The 20,233-nt window shown below is 31.0% G+C and overlaps 1 protein-coding gene across 5 annotated transcripts in view; it reads right to left on the bottom strand.

Moving 5' to 3' along the window:
• The window catches only part of Sptz (zinc finger FYVE-type containing 26 spastizin), a gene marked incomplete in the record, with an annotated part of 1,794,825 nt that overhangs the window by 1,315,043 nt on the left and 459,549 nt on the right, over window positions 1-20,233 (bottom strand). For all 5 annotated transcript variants that reach the window (XM_081731160.1, XM_081731159.1, XM_081731161.1 and 2 more), the window contains 1 exon segment: window positions 6,184-6,801. In XM_081731160.1, the coding sequence (XP_081587286.1) occupies window positions 6,184-6,801 (618 nt within the window).

A 20,233-nucleotide genomic window follows, 5' to 3' on the forward strand; every position in this document is an offset into this window, starting at 1 on the left:
AAACAGCCGAAGATAACGATATTCTGGATTTCAGTAAAAATGACTGAAACCGTGATATATTTTAGATATTTTGACCCTTAGAAAAAGTCTTAACGGACATAAGCACCAATCACGGACCGTTTGGCCACTACAGGGCCACATTTTTGAAAGCAGCCGAAGATAGTGATATTCTGGGTTTCGATGAAAATGGCTGAAACCTGATATGTTGTAGATATTGTGATCCTGAGAAAAAGTCTCAGTGGGCAGAGCCACCAATCACTGACCGTTTGGAAACTACAGAGCCAATTTTTATAAAGCATCGAAGTGATCTTCTGGATTTTGATGAAAATGACTGAAACTGTGATATATTGTAGATGTTATGATCCTGAGAAAAAGTCTCAATAGGCACAGCCACCAATCACTGACTGTTTGGCCACTACAAGGCCTCATTTTTGAAAACAGAGAAGGTAACGGTATTCTGGATTTCGGTAAAAATGAATGAAACCGTGATGTGTTGTAGATTTTGTGATCCTGAGAAAAAGTCTCAATTTGTACAACCATCCATCACTGACCGTTTGGCCACTGCAGAGCTTTTTTTTTAAAAAAAAAAAAGAAAAAAAAGCAGCAGAAGGTAACTGTATTCTGAATTTCTGTGGAATTGCTTGAAACTGCGATATGTTGTAGATATTGTCGTCCTGAGAAAAAGTCTTAATAGACACAACCATAAGTCACTGATCATTTAGTCGGAACAGGGTTACTTTCTTAAAAACAGCCATGCGTAACGATGTTCTGGATTTCTGTAAGAATGAGTAAATTTGTGATATGTTGTAGATCTTCTCATCGTGAGAAATCGTCTTAGTGGACACAACCACAAGTCACTAATCATTTGGTCAGAACGGGGTTACTTTCTTAAAAACAGCCATGCGTAACGATGTTCTGGATTTCTGTAAGAATGAGTAAATTTGTGATATGTTGTAGATCTTCTCATCGTGAGAAATCGTCTTAGTGGACACAACCACAAGTCACTAATCATTTGATCAGAACAGGGTTACTTTCTTAAAAACAGCCATGCGTAACGATGTTCTGGATTTCTGTAAGAATGAGTAAATTTGTGATATGTTGTAGATCTTCTCATCGTGAGAAATCGTCTTAGTGGGCACAATCATCAAGTGTTGACCTTATGGCCACTACAGATCCAGATTTCTGAAAACAGCCGGGTATAATGATATTTTTGATTACGGTGTAAATGAATGAAACTGTGATAGGTTCTAGATGTCATGATCCTGAGAAAAATTGTCTAGCTGTTTCCAGGGGTTTCCTTTGCAATCAAGTTGAACATCGGAACGCTGTCTATGCTTAAATGATGTTAAGACTCTACTCTCCCCATCCCTTTTCCTGGTGGTTGGTTGTTGGTTTCATACAATCCCACCACAATTACAGAATATCCTTACCTTTTACTGTTTTAAGAAATGAGGTCCCGTAGTTGCCAAATGGTCAGTAATTGGTGCTTGTGTCCATTGAGACGTTTTTTCAGGATCACAATATCTACAATATATCACTTCTCAACCAATTCCACCGAAATCCAGACCTACCTTCTGCTGTTGTCAAAAAGATGGTCCTTACGTGGTCAAACGGTCAGTGATGGGTGGTTGTGCCCATTGAAACTTTTTTTCAGGATCCAATATTAACAACATATTATGGCTTCAAGCAATTCCACCGAAATTCAGAATACAGTTACCTTCTACTGTTTTTAAAAAATTGGCCTCGTAGTGCCCGCCAAACGGTCAGCAACATATCACAGTTTCAAGTAATTACACCGAAATCCAGTACACCGTTACCTTCTTCTCATTTAACCTTATCAGGACGAACGGCTCAAGGGTTCAGCCAGCAGTTTAAACCTCCATCACTTCGCTGCTAATTAATGTAAAGAGATGCTTTAGGTGTCTATCTCTTTAGGAAAAATCAAACTTTCCAACGGTGTGCATTTCGTTTACATCGGAAGTCCAGCAACAGAGGGGTAGGGGAAGAAGTTAGATGTACTAGTTCTCCCTCCAAAGGAGCTACAAGCATAAAAAGTGGTATCAATAAAGATAAATAAGCATCCTAACTAATGATACTCTGTGTATGGCCATTCTTGCGTACGACAAATAACAGTGTTGCCAACTTCGAGAAAATGTATTTTTTATTTCATTTTCAATTTTTTCTTCTTCTTCTTTTACGGGTTGGGGCCGAGGGGCACAAAAGTTACCTTGTTGAAATCTGTCTCATAACCTTTCAAATGAGGCATGGCTTATATCTCTGTGCCAATTAGAGACGTCAGGGTAAATAAAAATATTTCGAAAAATATGTACAGGGTGATTCTAGTAGGAAACACATTCGGATTATTTCCTCACTTGGTATTGCACTTTCGACCTTCACTTTTTTACATGATTGTACCCAATGCCTGGCGTACACGGAACCTTTTGAAAGATTACCAAAAACAAAAAAATTCCCATTTTCTTTAGAATTTTCGTCTTCTTTTTCTTCTACAAGTTTAAGACAAGGGGCACAAAAGTTAGCTCGTTGAAATCTGCGTTCCATAACCTTTACAACGAGGTATAGTTCATTTCCCTGTGACAATCAGAAGGGGTACTAGGGCCGCCAACGTAAAGGTCTACAATTTTCTTGAAATCACTATCCGTCCAGTAAAAAATTGTGACTATAGTGGCCAAACGGTCAGTGATGCATGGTTGTACGAATCGAGACTTTTTCTCAGGACTACAATATCTACAACATATCACAGTTTCAGTCATTTTCATCAAAATCCACAATATCACTATCTTCGGTTGCTTTCAAAAAAGTGGCCCTGTAGTTTCCAAACGGTCAGTGATTGGTGGCTGTGCCTACTGGGACTTTTTCTCAGGATCACAATATCTACAAAATATCAGGTTTCAGCCATTTTCATCGAAATCCAAAATATCACCATCTTCGGCTACTTTCAAAAAAGTGGCCTTGTAGTGGCCAAACGGTCAGTGATTGGTGGTTATGTCCGTTAAGACTTTTTCTAAGGATCAAAATATCTAAAATATATCGGTTTCAGTCATTTTTACTGAAATCCAGAATATCGTTATCTTCGGCTGTTTTTTTTTTTTAATGGCCCTGTAGTGGCCAAACAGTCAGTGATATTTGGTTCTGCCCATTGAGACTCTTTCTCAGGTACACAATATCTACAACATATATATATCACGATTTCTAGCATTTCCACAGAAATCTAATTTCCGTAATAATTGTGCGGGATCCTTTGTCGTTTCGAAGGGAGCCATTGCCCCCTGAAACTCTTTTCTCGCAAAAACGACAAAACCCGTATTTCCTACTTTGAAGTCATCTTTGCATCGGCAGAGTTTCGTTTCTTTAATGTGGCCCTTTTAATCAAGATAGCCCATTTTTGAAAAGGGGGCCTTTGCCCCCTAACCTCTTTTCCGAAAGAAACAAAAAATACGTGTCGATTTATTTTCGGTTTACTATATATGTGCCAAGTTTGAAGAAAGTCGGATGAGTGGAAACCGTTGTGAAGCTACCTCCTTTACATTTTCATTTTTTGGACTTAACCTGTTTTTGCCCCAAAGTCTTCAATTGCATTTCTCTTTCAACGGAGTCCTTTATATTAACTCATTTTATATAATGTACTATTTTTCCGTTATATTATGCAACTTAAGAACCGGCTTTTATATACTTAAGGAAAGATATTGATAAATCGAAAACTAGAACCACACTATGTTTATTATTTTGAAAAGTATTACAAATAACTTCTAGATTCAAAGTAGTGTTATGACGGAAATTTCATACTCACAAACATCTTACTTGAGCTTCCATTCACTTTAATTGATCTTCTTTTAGCAAAATACAGGCTATAATCAACTCGCGCTTTCATATTTTCTATTCTTAATTTCAAATTAAATTAAGAAATGTTCATATTTAATGTATTCTAGCAGGACAATATTTTCTCAAGCACATAATTAAAAGTACAAGCAGCTCTTCACGAAAGTCACACTGTTAAAATTTAGTTTTCTTGCTTCAATGTAAGGGAAAAAAGGTCATCTGATCGAGTTAGAAAGTGCGGTGCATGATTGGGAACATTATTGCAAGGTCCCAGGATATATGTATGAAAGGCTTGATGCGTTATATATATATATATATATATATATATATATATATATATATATATATATATATATATATATATATATATATATATATATATATATATATATAATTATATACCGCAGATATAATGTATACCTGTGTATATTATAATACAGTAGAGCGTCGATTACCCGAAGTAATTGGGGGACATGGGTGTTCGGAAAACTGGTTTGTTCGGATAATCGAACTGTACATGTTTATTTGCCATGCGCGGAGCGGCACGCCTCAACTGCTGTGAACAGCTTTGATACTGCCGCTACTTCTACAGCCAGTGCCAAACCGACAGAAGTGTGCTGATTGTTGAAACACAGCGACTGACGGCTTGGCCGGTCAGCAGCGCCTTATGAAGGCCCCATTAGAAGCAATGTTCCGCCAGCGGTGGCTCAGTGCGGCGACTACTGTGGGAAACTTGGTTTGGGAGTGAGGGGGATGATGGACGGTAGGGTGGGAGAGTAACAAGTGCGAGCGAGTACACAGTTCGGTTAAGCGGTCGTTCGGTTGACCGACTTTCGGATAGTCGACGCTCTACTGTATATAAATTTCAATCACTTTAAATGAGAATCATATTTACCCTTACTTATTGTTTATTTAATACATGAAAGTAACGGTCAGTGTGAGGGAGTCGATTGAGGGTGAGAGTGAGGGTGAGAGTCGACTGAGGGTGAGTGTGTCTGAGGGTGGGGGAGAGAGTCGACTGAGGGTGAGGAAGTCGATTGAGGGTGAGGGTGGCTGAGGGGGTCGATTGAGGATGAGAAAGTCGATTGAGGGTGAGGGTGGCTCAGGGTGAGTGTAAGGGTGTCAATTGAGGGTGAGGGTGGCTGAGTGTTAGCGTGAGGGAGTTGATTGAGGGTGAGGGTAAGGGTGTCACCTGAGGGTGAGGGTGAAGGAGTTGATTGAGGGTGAGGGTGGCTGAGTGTGAGGGTGAGGGAGTTGACTGAAGGTGAGCAAAAATGCCTATCTCTGTTAGGGACTGGCAGGAAGGTGGGTGCAGACAGTCCAACACGTGGGACTATACTTTGAAGCTCAATATACAAAATATAGGTATGTTGATAAATACATAAAAAAAGAAGATGATGTAGTAGTAGTAGTAGTAATAGTAATAGTAGTAGTAGTAGTAGTAGTAGTAGTAGTAGTAGTAGTAGTAGTAGTAGTAGTAGTAGTATCAGTACCAGAATTCGGAAACGCTACTAGTTAAGTTAGACTAAGAAAATACACTGAGGACTTATTTTGAAAAATTTATTTTGGTTGGATAAGAATTCTGAGAAGTCGTTCAACAAAACACGGAGAATCTTCAAATTTCAGGTTCAAGTGGTTTCTTCGCTGACACAGTGATATAGGGGTACCTCGGGAAAACGTATTGCTGTTGATTAATTGATTCATAATTATGTCCTATGAAGGCAGCGGGGATAAACAGAATGTGATCTGTAGTTCTAAAGCGGAATGTCAGCCACTGTATTACGTTAGATGCTCTTCTACCGTCAAATAATCCCGTGACCCTGTGTTCCAAAGCCACCTGCATTATCAGATAGACTAGAAAGGAAAACTCAACGTACTTCGGGTGGGTATTGGTACACTAAAGATTAAGTTCAACCATTCCAAGAATTAAGTAAACTTACCGTTTCCGGCTGTAAAAAAACCTTCTACCTTACTGAAAAGTTAAACCCCTCATACTTAATGGCATCTAAGTGTAAGTACGTTCTAGTAAAATTGAACTTAAATCCAGAAACCAGTTTACACATACACACAAATTGGACGTATATAGACCCATAGATCTTAATGTTTCCTTGCGAGAAACGGATGCTTCTGTTACTCTGTTCATAAAGAGAAATGGTCAATTGCAATCTTCATACATTTTACACAAGTACATTGGAAGAAAGGAATGTGAAGCCCTGAAACTTTCGTATAAAATTAATCTAATTTGAAGCCAAGTACCGGTTAATACTTATATATAAACAAAAGTATTGTATAGGTTTACATACAAACTATCGTTTAGGAGAAACTTAAATAACAGTAAGAACTTACTTAGTTAACCGTAGACGATCACTATCTTCACTCTTAAAAGGTAACATTACAATTATGCACTTTTCGCCAGCTGTACTACGTATATTATCAAGTTCTGCATTCGTTATGATCAAAGATTCGTTCAATATGTCTAATAATTTTTGCACGAGAAATTGATTACAAATAAATCCTCGATTTCTTTGTAGTTTCTTCGAAGACTTTCCTAATTTATATTTATTATGAGAACTGAACTGTCTGAAAAGATTTGATTCTTCATTGTCCGGCACATACGATTCACAATGTACAGTTACCTTGTTAGCTGAATAAACATTTCCAACTTGCTTCACATATTTGTGATGCTGCACTACTTCAGGTGACACTGAACATCTGAACTCAGCTAATCTCTCGAAGCAGCACGGACAAGAAGACACTATATGAGAACTTTTTGTCTCATCACCTGTGAATTCACTGAAATCCTCTACGTTGACACTACCACTTTCCAATACGTTGAATGCGTTATTTTTGCCAACTCCAAACACCTCAACGTCATCTTCATCTTCATTTTCTGACAAAGATTCATCTTGAAGATCTTCGTATCTCACAAAGAGCAAGGAAAACAGATTTTCAAGCATCTCAATCCTGGAATAATAATAATAATAATAATAATAATAATAATAATAATAGTAATAATAATAATAATAATAATAATAATAATAATAATAATAATAATAATAATAATAATAATAAGAAGAAGAAGAAGAAGAAGAAGAAGCGGAGTGCGGGGAGGTAATGACGATTCAAAATATGAAAAATATATTTCAGAATGGCTAGATTAAACGGTTTACTAACCAGCATCTGCATTCCGAAAAGGTATTATTCATTAATTGCCATAGGAAAAGTTTACCTTTAATCAACAGTGTACTTAAAATCTGAAGATTATTTTTCTTAGTTATGGAAATGTTGTAGACCGAGGAAAAACTCTTTCATTGGTTTGACATCGCATATAAGCTTTATGTTCATAATTGTGTGTTACTTGTGCATAAAGTTTTGAATCATTAATTTAGAAGTGTTTAAAAAAAGAAAGAAAAACAACAATAATAAAGATTTTGGATCTTTGGAAGACTCAATACGTACCTCATTTATCGTTCTTTATAGGTTTGGAATTTTGGAATTATTCAACGTGTATTAATGAAACAACATTCACCAAAGCACTAAACATATTAATAACATTTGTATAACAATTTCGGCAATGTAGCATAACCTTCACCTGGCACATTATTTTATTAGGTGTTATTAATAAATTAGTGCTTTCTGAATTTTGTTTTATTAGTATTTCGTATATACAAGAAATAATTTTGCTTCACACGTACTTTGTACACCTTGTCTCAAAAAGGTTGAGCGCATTCTTTATTGCTGTTTCGAGGCAAAAATTTTCTAAGTCCAACTTCGGGTATCTTCGGGAAAAAGTAAACCAGGTTCGAACCTCGAAGCCAACCTTTGCAATCGGGAAAAATCTTGCAGATGTGTTATTCTTCTTTTAAATATAATAAGACTTGTTACCAATTATATATAAAAAAGCAACATTGATTGAAATACTTAATGATACAATATTTCGAAACTGTATTAATGCCAGCACATGCTTGTTTGTCATTTTGCTCTCCATACATAATGGAATATTTAGATACGTAAACGAATCTTTCCATATGTAAAAGAATGGTGAAAGTTAAGACATAGAACATTATTCTCTCCTGAGTACTAAAATAAAAGTCAAAGTAGAACAAAAACAGCGTTTGCAGTGGATATGAATGTAATTATTATCTTAAATACTGTTATATATAGCTAGAAGTATTATTCGTGGAGCGCTTGTGTTAGCTCAGTGGTATGCCGTTGGATTTCTAATCGTAAGGTCGAGGGTTCGATTCCTATCTGAGTCAATGTTTTTTATGACATTCTATTTTCCGCAATGCATGAAAAATTATATAAAATAATTACATTAAAATACGTCAGTTGTATATATATAACATATAATCATTGCAAAACATAGTGATTATTATGTTTAAAATATAACAGGTGTTCACAGTACGTTGGTATTCTATGATATATGTGAATGTTAAATACAAATTAAGAAAATAATATCATAAGTAAATTATGTAGTGTATTTATTTGCAGCTATTTGTCATATAGGGGTTACTTATGAACATTCGTATTACAGCATGTCATTGATATTCTTGAAAAGTTATCCGAGGCATAAAAAGAGGGTATAAACAGAGAATCCAAAGTCGGAACGCTCGCAAGAAATTCATGAACCCCAAAGGTCACGTGAGCAGACTGGAATTGGCCTTATGAAGCATGCCACAGCAGAAGGTCTTTACATAGATTTTCAATTCAATACCTGATGCAATGTGGAACTGGTGATGCCTTTGGTCGCTCTCTCTCACTTTCTCGCTCGCTCACTCTGTATTTATATATGTGAAAGTGGATGTATGTGTGTGTTTCGACATAATTCTGATATGTCTAGAGCAATTTTAACCATATTTCTCACAATCTGGAAAAGAGTACTGTCCAGATATATATCTAAAATGCTAGAAAAGGATCGATATTAGTATCGAATCCATAGTTTCGTGGTCGCTTAAGTAAACAGTTCTACTTTCAATTCAAGTCCAATTAAGCTCCTATTAGCACCCAGGGTGGTTACCTAGCGACAAAAACATATCGAAATCAACCAATATTAGAGTCGAAGCGTAAGTTTTCAGTGCCGCATTTCCTATTAGTCTAACTAGGCCCGTGCCTAGAGGGCAACATATTTGAAGAGCGCAAAGTTTAAAATTTTAATTTTTTTCGTATGAAAAGTTAAAAAAATCGAGAGCAAATATACTATTTCATGAGCAGTCCTCTTTTACTATTCTAATATATTTAATGATAGCGTAAGAAATCTGAAAATAATTCAGAACATGTTAGTAGATAGATAATGGGGATTCTGCAGACAAATTCATTATTAGCTCATTTTAACTATATGTCACCCTATCATCTCTAATAACTTCTAATCTACTCCCTAATAATTTGCAGCGCACTCCCTATCCCAAATAACTTCTATCTTACTCATAATAACTTCTAATGCATTCTATCACTAAATCTAGTTACAAAAAATCACTAAATCTAGTTACAAAAAATCACTAAATCAAGTTACAAAAACAAAAAAATCACTAAATCTAGTTATAAAAATCACTAAATTTAGTAAAATAAAATTACAAAACACTTTTATGATTTTACCATAAAAGTTAACTAAATTCTACATAATTACATAATACTTACAAATTAGTATATTAATAGTTACAAGTTCGGATACTGATAATGGAATCTTCTGCTAACCTCGTTCTCTATAGGAAACAATGACTTCTTAAACTCTGTCCACTGATCATAATTCAAACTGAATAGACAGCCGTTAATATCAAAAACAACTTGAACTTCGGTTTGCACATTTTTCACAATTACATTAAAGTTATTAGTAAGTATAAATTTCTTTTGAGGATCCATTCTATTCACTCCATTTTTTACTTCTGACAACATATTTTTGATCATTTTTTGGATTCACAAAACCGATCATCATTTGAAATTACATACAGAACTCAACAGTTGGATAATTATCTTTTAAACCAGTGTATTTGATTTTTATTCCATCTTTAACGATCTCATCAATCATTTTATCTGTTAAGTGTTTTGTAAATCTAGGTGGAAGAAATACCTTAAACTCTTCACATTCAACTAAAATGCTCTTTCCAAACTTAGTTTTAATCTTTTCCATTTTCACAATCTTATATTCTGTATTTAATTCTAATTCTCTTAATCCAATAACCTGTTTTTGTTCAAGACTTCCAAGTTTATTTAAAAGTTCAATATGACTCGCCATCGTATTTATTATATTAAAACTTTTTAAAAATCAGTTTCTAATAGCCTCGAATTTCGTTAAGTATGTCATTGATTCTGTTAACAATATCTCTTACATTTTCATCTGTTAATTCACCATTCATGAGCTTAATTACATTAAGCTCATCTTTAAACAACCGAATTCGATTCACCATATTTTTATAATATTCTTTCTTTGAAGCTATATTAAACCGTGTTAATAGGCCAGTGATAACAGCAGAAGCCGAAGCAAATGCAGTTGTAATAATTGAATGCACTGTAACAGGAATAAATACATTGATGAACCCTGTAGAAGCTGATAATAGAATTGATAACGTAATAAGAGTAATATAAACACATTTTATTCTCTTAAACTTCCTTTTGTTTTTCATTAATAACTTCTCAAGATTTAATATAGTATCTTCAATTAACACAATTAAATTCTCACGTGGAATGTTATCTGGAATAGTCATTTTATTAAATAAGTTTTTATGATACGCGTAATATCATAAAAACACTTACAAACTAAACAAATCTAATAAACATATAATTGATTTATATCTTCTCAATTATTTTTTCTTTCTCAACATCATACTCTAAATTTTTCTTACCAATCATAACAACATAGCAAATTGTTTTATCTGGTACATCACTTTCAAAATTAACAGTCAGTTTCAAATTAGTTCTATCACTTACAGTTACTGATTTATGCTTGCTTGTGTTAATTACGAACATCGGCCTATTTTCTAAAAATTCCTTAGGATAATAAAACATCTCAGTATTTCCAATTGTAGCTCGCTTATATACCGTATACATTTCATAAACTTTCAAATACTTATGTTTTGCAAAATCTAAGTTTAAAGATTCTAATGGGAAAGATTCATTTCTAGAATTACGAAAATGGATATTCTGAACTTTACAATGATCAAAATAGCTTGAATCTCTTTCTTGATTATCATTTCTATCAGTTTGGAAAAAGGCAATCACAAAATTAGGCATATCAAATTCACTTGAGTTAAATTGTGTGGTTAAATCGAATTCTAAATACTTTCCACTAACAGTTTTCTGCAAACATTGATACGTGTTGAATGAAATAGGAATCTTACCTTCTTTTAACATATTAGATCTTAACAAGGTGGCATAGTTAGGTTCATAATTAACAATAGGCATTCTTAACTCCATATTTGTAATCTTAATTTTACCTGGATGTGGTTGATCATTCTCATATGTTCCATCCTGCTTTTTTTGTTTTCCAAATAGCAAATGCATTATCATCAGAACCACTTCTTTTAAATGTATATTTCAAACCTCCTTTCCACATAATATCTTTAAAATCTGAACAAAATCCTGGTAAAAGTCTTAGCAAAAACACTATTTCTTCATCTGTTCTTGCCCACGTAATTCCTTCCCATCCACATTCATCATAGTGATTTGCCTCTGGTTTTGAAATCGTACATGTGTTTACAGCTGTTGAAGTTAAACCAGGATAATCTATAATATCTAATATCTGACCATGCTTACTAACTTGAATTTGAGAAAACAAATGTGGGAAGAAATTATTAATAAGTCTAATATTTTGACCAGTAGTATATTCTCCATCACCATCTCTACCTCTAATTTCAAAAGTTACATACATATCAGCATAATAAGGATGTATGAAGCCATCACCCACGTCAATATCAAATTCAATAGACCTGTTTGGCTTATTCAAATTCTCGATTGTTTTTTGATTAGGTTTAAAGGATTGTAATTCATATGATTCTATCTTATCCATATTTATTATTAAAAAAATATTTGTAATCCTTTTATGAATTAAGCCCATAAATTAAACCCATAAAATTTAAATATAACTTCTCCAAATATCCTTATTCCTATTCACCTGACTAATAATTTCTGAAAAACTATACCCATCTGTAAACATTTTTAACACTGTAATGCATAAATGTCCACAAATTACCTCGTTAAAATGTTGTATACGGCTGCTATTGTACTCTATATTATGACCAAGATATTTTACGAGTGTTTTTGGTGGATTACCTCCAAATGAATCAAACACATACTTTTTATTTCCTTTTTTCCAATAACAAATCCAATGCGTTCCTATATTTTTAGACGTATCAAAATTAACAATACCACACTCATTCTTCCTTGGTTGTTTAGGCAATTCATCACTCATAAATACACCTCTAAAGTTTCTTAAGTTTTTTAACAAGTTGTACTAGATCTAAATTACTTAAAGGTTTAATTTCTTCTTTTTCTTTACTGTTTTGGAGTTTACGTTTTTTGAAAGATTACCACCTTGTTTTTCTTCCATTGCTAAGTTATGTCGCTTTTGTTCTTCTAATTCCATTTTATTCTTTTTTGCATCATCTACAGTCTTAGCAATAGCAGCCGCACCTCCAGCAACAGAACCTAGAGCACCTATTAAAGCTAAAATCGTTGGAATAGTAAATATAAAACCACCATAATGAACTTTATTATCATTTGCCTTTATTTCTTTGTTTATTTTCTTAAGTTGTGGTATAGAAAGAGATAGAGACATACATTGTCCTTTACTTAGTTTTGCCTCCTTTTGTTTGAGTTGTTTGTTAGTTAAAATGTGATCTATATTTAATTGTTTAAGTTCCTGATTAGGAATCGTAAATGTAAAACCTTTTAACTGCATATTTATTATATAAATTAAAAGCTTTTTATGAAAAAATTCTATAAAAAGTACATATATAAACCTAAATCTAAAAAATACTTATAAACCTAATCTTACTTTCATTACTTATAAACCTAAACCAAATCTTACTTTTGTATTCATCATTAAAGCAGTTCCAAGAGCAGGTAGTTTTTCAGTTATTAAATTAGCATCTTTATCAAAAACTCTTTCCCAAGCTTTATTTTCTAATTCCTTATCTGCAATATGTCTTGATTCTGTATCTTTATTATCCCTATAGTATATATCATGTTCTTTACAAGCCTCATCTAATTTGTTAATACCTTCATCACCTCTTTCTAATCTTTCTTCTAACTTAGTCCCAGGCCCGCAAAATCTAAATCCTGGAATATGCAACTCAAATGGAAGTTTATTAATCAAATCATTTACTAATCCTTTTCCATACTTTTCACTATTCCAAAATTTTGGTGGCAGCGTATTCAATATCTTTATCAAATAACCTATACCTTTTGGATCATTAGGTATAAATTGTGCAAGTTTAGAATTAATCATATCCATAATACCTACTTTCTCATTATAAAAGTTATCATTTCCAGATTTTTCTTCCTAATCAATAACAATCAAGCGATCAATCAGTTTTCTCACATCATCCATCCATACGTATTCTTTTGATAATTCGTTATATACCTTTATTCCTTCTCCAGATTTTGGTGTCTTTTTTGAAGGTGTTGTTGGTTTTATATATTCATCCCAAATAGGTTTGATAATTTCTTTATATTTTTTACCTTTACTAGATTTTTGTTTTCTTGTACTTGGATCATTATTATGAAATGCAACACTAGAATCAATTACTATTTGTTTATATTTTTCTGGATCATCATCATTATAATTTGTTGGATTATGTTTTGTCAATAATTCCCATAAACCTTCTGTTCCTGTATAATGTCGATTATTAATAACTAAATCGTCACCACGAATTTTAACTTCCGCATTTCCTATCATATGTATAATTTTCCCATCTTCATCATATGGTTGTATTCCAAAACTTTTATCATCTCTAGTTGCATAATATCTTGAGGCAATATTACCAAAATGAGTTGTTGCTAAAGATTCTATTCCTTCTACTTTATATTTAATTTGTTTTTTCATGCGTTTTATTTCTTCTGTTATCGGCGTATCACTTTCATTATAGAACTATCATACATAGGCGGTGTTTCTAATAAGCTTGAATCCACTCTAGCACTTTTATGTACAACTGGAACTAACTCTTGAATTAGATTTTTATTTTCTTCTGCTACTTTTGATATATCTTGCCCTAAATCTTTAATTGCATCAATAACAGGCTGATCTTGTTCTTTAAATTTTTCATACTTACTTCGATTACTTTGTTTAATTTCCTTAAATCTTTTAATAAGTTCTTCTTTTAACTTAATATACTTCTTAGCTTTATTAACATCCATTTATTATATAAAGAAAAAAAAATAAAAACATAACATAACATAACATAACATAACATAACATAACATAACATAACATAACATAACATAACATAATATATACGTTCACCTGCATTCATATACGTTTAGTTTACACTTTTAGAAATTCTTTAATTTTATTTCTATATTTACCATTATTCACCTTCCTAGTCATATCTATTGTTAAGAAACCATGTTCTTCACTCCAACACTTGCTACATAATAATTGTAATTTTTCAAACGACATATCACATGCAACAAATTCATCATATATATGTTTTAAATTTACATTGTCCTGTCTAAATATACAAAGAAAGTTTAAGTTGTCCCTAATTAATTGTTTTGGCACTTTAGAATATGTTTGTCCAAGATAGAAACAGTTCAAACCCTTATGACGCCCTCGAGTAAAATATTCTCTAACGTGATTTTGTTCTTCTAATATGAAATCATCAAATACTACCACAGAATAGTCCTCACATTCATCTAATGGAATAATCTCTTTATTGTTTCCTTTTATTATTGCTATTGTGTCTTTAATATTACGTTCTATATCTCGAAAAAGTTGTATTAAGTGTTGGTATTTAGGTTGATTTAAACTTTTAGAATATATATAAACATTTGCATATTTTAACCATTTAGGTGCCAACAAAAAATTATCAATCATTAACGTCGTTTTACCACAACCACTAGGCCCAACTATTAAACATCTTATATCATCAGGTAACAACTCTCCATTCCTCTTTCTCTTCGCCGTTTCTTCTGTTAACCTTACTTTAATATCCCAATTATCCATATTAGTTATTTATTATATAATAAATGAAGGTATTTAATTTAAATGGTTATTCATCTGTATTAAACATGTCATTGCATTACCCATTTGAAAACGATTTAGAAGTAGCTGTTGCAGGATTTTACACAACATACTTAACTCCAAACATTACAGAAAAGAACAACAAATTAACATTTTGTAAGAGTAACTCAAAATTTACAAAACAACTCATAATTCAGCCTGGTCAATATAGTTTACAAGAATTAGAAGAATATATTAAATCAAATCTTCCATATACCAACGATCCTTTTAAAAATATTCAATTTACTGAGGATAGAAGGAAAAATAGAGTTAAAATATTTAGCCAACAATGTGATATAACCTTAGATACCATTAATACTGTATGAGGTTTTAGTGAAAAGAACTTGGCTGAAAATATAGAACATGTTGGAGATAAGCCACCAAGGTTTCATCCGTTTGATACTATAAATATTCACTGTGATTTAGCAGAAGGTATGATTTTAAAACACAATGATACAACACACAACGAAACAGACTTAATTGCAACATTTAGAACAAATGCAGAGTTTAGAGAACCAATTATATATGAACCTAATGAAAAGATATTTTTCCCAATATATCACAATAAATTTAATAATTTCAAAGTTTCAATTAAAGATGAGAATGGTGATTTGATTGATTTTGGTGGAGCTCGTATAACTGTTTTACTTGCTGTTAAATAACTCAAATTATTATATAATAAATATGGATATTTTTGGTAATATTAAAAGTAAGGTAAGTGATATTAGTGAAGAGCAGTTAAGGAATTTAGATAATGTTGTTAAGAATGAAGAATTTGAAAAATATAAAAGAGAGAGACATCAAAATTTAATGAGTCGTACAAATTTTAAATCTGAACTAAATAAAATTTTCACAACAAATTATAGATCGTGGATTGATTTTACACAAAAAAGATTAGTTAATATAACTAATGGTATTGATCAACAAGATGCTATTACGTTAAACCAGCTCGAGTCAGTGAAAAGCGATATTAACAACCAATTAGAAAGTGATAGAAACAAATTTGAAGATGTATTAAAATCATTACAAGACACACATATAAAGAAAGATGATATTGAGGTTTTAAAAGGTGAATATATGGAAGAATTTAAAAAGACCAATAATAATGTTACTATTCTATTTAAAGCAAAAGTTCCTGTTTCAGAATTTAATCAATATAAGTCAGAAATATCATCCCAATTAAATACACTTACAACAAAACAAGATTTCCAAATGATGAAAAAGGAAACTTTTAATCTAATTATGCAAAAAGAAACTATAAATTTATTATGTCGACTGAGAACTAGAAATGTTCCAAATCCAATCTTCAGAATATTTAATTTATCTAATGATTATGAGTTTCTCTACAATGGAAAAATAATGCATATGGAATTAAGTTTGGGTAGATACTTTTTAGATATATTTTTGAACAATATTTTAGTGGTAAATTTACCATTAAACATTAAAAAGGGTGATAAAATTATGTTTCAAGCACAAAAAAATTCAGCTATGGAAGAAGGAAAATTATTGGAAGTTATTATGTATATAGAAAGAGAACCTTAATTATTTTCTTTTAATAAATAATGATGTATTGTGTTAAGTGTAAGAAATCAACAGATACAAAAATAGATAACATTAGAATAGAACAGACAAAGAATGGAAGATATGTTAAGAAAGGTATATGCGTTGTATGTGGTACTAATAAATCTCAATTCATTAAAAAGCGCGATTGACTATATGAAGGTGAAGGTATTAGAGAAGATATTATAGAAGAAATTCATAAACCATCTAGAAAAAATTATCCTAGGTTAAGTGTTATTGTTAAAGGTATAGATGATTTATGGCAAGCAGATCTTGTGGAAATGGATAGTGGTGTGTTAAAACGTGTTTCAAAATTAAATAAAGGGTATAAGTATTTGCTAACGATTATAGATGTGTTTTCAAAATATGCATTTGCTGTTCCTGTTAAAGATAAGAGTGGGAAAAATGTTACAGAAGCATTTGAATCAGTGTTAAAAGTAAGAAAACCTAGTAACTTACAAACTGATCAAGGTAAAGAGTTTTACAATAAAGAATTTGAAGATTTGATGGGAAAAAACAATATCAATCATTACTCAACATATAGTGGTAAAAAAGCTTCTGTTGTTGAAAGATTTAACAAAACACTTAAACAAAATATGTGGAAAAAATTTACTGTTCAAGGTAATTATAAATGGTTAAAAATATTGCAAGGTTTGGTTGAGGAATATAATAACAAAGTACATAGAACAATTGGCATGAAACCTGTAGAAGTGAATAAGAAAAATGAGCATGTGATATTGAAAAAAGTATATAAGAAAGAATATAAGTCTGTTAAGTTAAAGTATAAGATTGGTGATTATGTTCGTATAAGTAAAATTAAAGGTTTGTTTGAGAAAGGTTATACACCAAATTGGTCAACAGAAGTGTTTGTTATTAATGAGGTTATACCATCTAATCCACCAACATATAAAATTAAAGATTTAAACAATGAAGAAGTTAGAGGAAGATTTTATGAACCAGAATTATTGAAAACTAAATATAAGGATGAGTATTTGGTTGAAAAAATATTGAGAAAGAAAGGTAATAAAGTGTTTGTTAAATGGTTAGGGTTTGATGATTCACATAATAGTTGGATAGATAAGAGAAATGTAATATTATAAATGTTATATTTTATGATTATTTCATAAAAGGTATAAATAGTTTATTAAATGGTTTGGGTTTAATAAGTGCATAATAATTAAATAAATAAAAGTAATATAATATTATAAATGTTATCTTTTATGATTATTTCATAAAAGGTATAAATTGTTTATTAAATGGTTAGGGTTTAATAATTTGCATAATAATTAAATAAATAAAAGTAATATAATATTATAAATGTTATCTTTTATGATTATTTCATAAAAGGTATAAATTGTTTATTAAATGGTTAGGGTCTAATAATTTGCATAATAATTAAATAAATAAAAGTAATATAATATTATAAATGTTATCTTTTATGATTATTTCATTAAAGGTATAAATTGTTTATTAAATGGTTATGGTTTAATAATTTGCATAATAAGTAATATAATATTATAAATTTTATCTTTTATGGTTATTTCATAAAAGGTAATAAAGTGTTTATTAAATGGTTAGGATTTAATAAATTGTATAATAATTAAATAAATAAAAGTAATATAATATTATAAATGTTATTTCATAAAAGGTAATAAAGTGTTTATTAAATAATTAGGGTTTATTAAATGGTTAGGATTTAATAATTTGTATAATAATTAAATAAATAAAAGTAATATAATATTATAAATGTTATCTTTTATAGTTATTTAATTAAAGGTAAATAGGATAAGAAGGTAAATGATAATTATGATGATGAGTGAGTTTATGAAAATGATTCAGTTTTTATCATATTAATAATGACTTTGATGAGGTAATCCCATAAAAGCCCTATACTAACACAACACACTAATATATGTAGACAATTGCAGGAGTGTACAAGTATTAGCAGTTGTGTTAGGAAAAATAAGTATGCTAATGTTGGTATATATAACATGAAAAAAATATGAAAATGAACTTTAAAATTTGGTAAATATATAAATAAACCATACAGTATTTTTTCATATAAGATGAGTATAAATAATGTTAATTTTACTGGTGAGGACATGAAGGAGATGTCGATTACAAAACTAAATCTAATATGTAAAGTCAAGAAAATCCGTAACTACAGTTCTTTAAATAAGAGTGAATTAATCTTAAAAAAAAATCGAAGAATATCAAAATGAACCAGGTGAATTGAAAGTTATATACACAATGAAAGTTGATGAATTAAAAAACCATTGTAAAAGGAAAGGAATAAAAGGTTATTCTAAATTAAGAAAGGCTGAACTTATTGACCGTATTAAAGAATATGAAGATGAACAAAACAGATCACAAATTAGAAACATATTTCCATTTAAACAAGATGTTTTTGAAGAATCGAAACCACAACGAATACCAATTAAAGTAGAAACAAAGGAAACAGCAATACAGAAACGATTACAATCTATCACAATTGAAAACATAGGAGGATATAAAGATCCAGTGAAGTTTTTAAATATAAGTGGGAAAGTAGTTATTAACAAAATCAAGGAAGAATTAAAGCACCATCCATTAAAAGTCAACCTTGTATTCATTTGTGATTATATTAAAGATAAAGAGGTACAAGAACGCAATTTTAAAACTATGAATGAAAGAATATTACAATCAACTGACTTAGATGAATATATAACCTATGCTAAACAAAAACTATGTAGAGAGATGGAGGAATTTCAAGGTAGAGGATCAGGATGGACATTACATCAAATTAAACATTTAGAAATCAGACTAAATAAATATGTACCATTACGAGCTTCTTCATATATTGACCTTTCTAAACCAATTAAAGATAAAGCAGTAATCAATATTAAAAATCAAGATAATAAATGTTTCTTATATTCAATTGCAAGTTATTTAAAACCTATTGATAGATGTTCTCAACATCAACGACCTTCACACTATACAGAAATTGTGAATGAGTTACAAGATAAATATTGTAATGGTATTGAATTTCCTGTACAATTAAAAGATATAGTAAAGTTTGAAAAGAGAAGTAACATATCCATTAACGTGTATAGTTATGATGATGAATATAATATATACCCACTTCAAATCACAAAAAATAAGCAGGACAAGCACATTAATTTATTATATGTAAAAGATGAAAATAATAGTCATTTTTGTTGTATAAAGGATTTATCGAGATTAATAAGAAGTCAAGTAACAAAACATAAGGAAAAATTGTACTTTTGTGATAGATGCTTGGTAAGACATTTTAGAAATGAGGAGCAATTACAACATGAACTATATTGTAAGGAGCATGAATCTGTTAGAATAGAACTTCCAAAACCATATGACAATCAAATACAGTTCCAAAATTATAATAGATCATTTAGAGTACCATTTACGATATATGCCGATTTTGAATGTTTGTTATGTAAAATGGAAGTAGACCATAATTGTTCTAAAACTGTGAAGTATCAAAAGCATTTACCAATGAGTTTCTGTTATTATATTAAATACTCAAATGGTGTGTATAAAAATCCTGTTAGTTATATTGGTTTAGATGCTGCAAAGGTGTTTGTGGAGAAGTTAAAACAAGAAGCA

Source organism: Thermobia domestica, chromosome 11, assembly GCF_964235325.1.
Source record: "Thermobia domestica chromosome 11, izTheDome1.hap1.1, whole genome shotgun sequence".
Classification (NCBI taxonomy): domain Eukaryota; kingdom Metazoa; phylum Arthropoda; class Insecta; order Zygentoma; family Lepismatidae; genus Thermobia; species Thermobia domestica.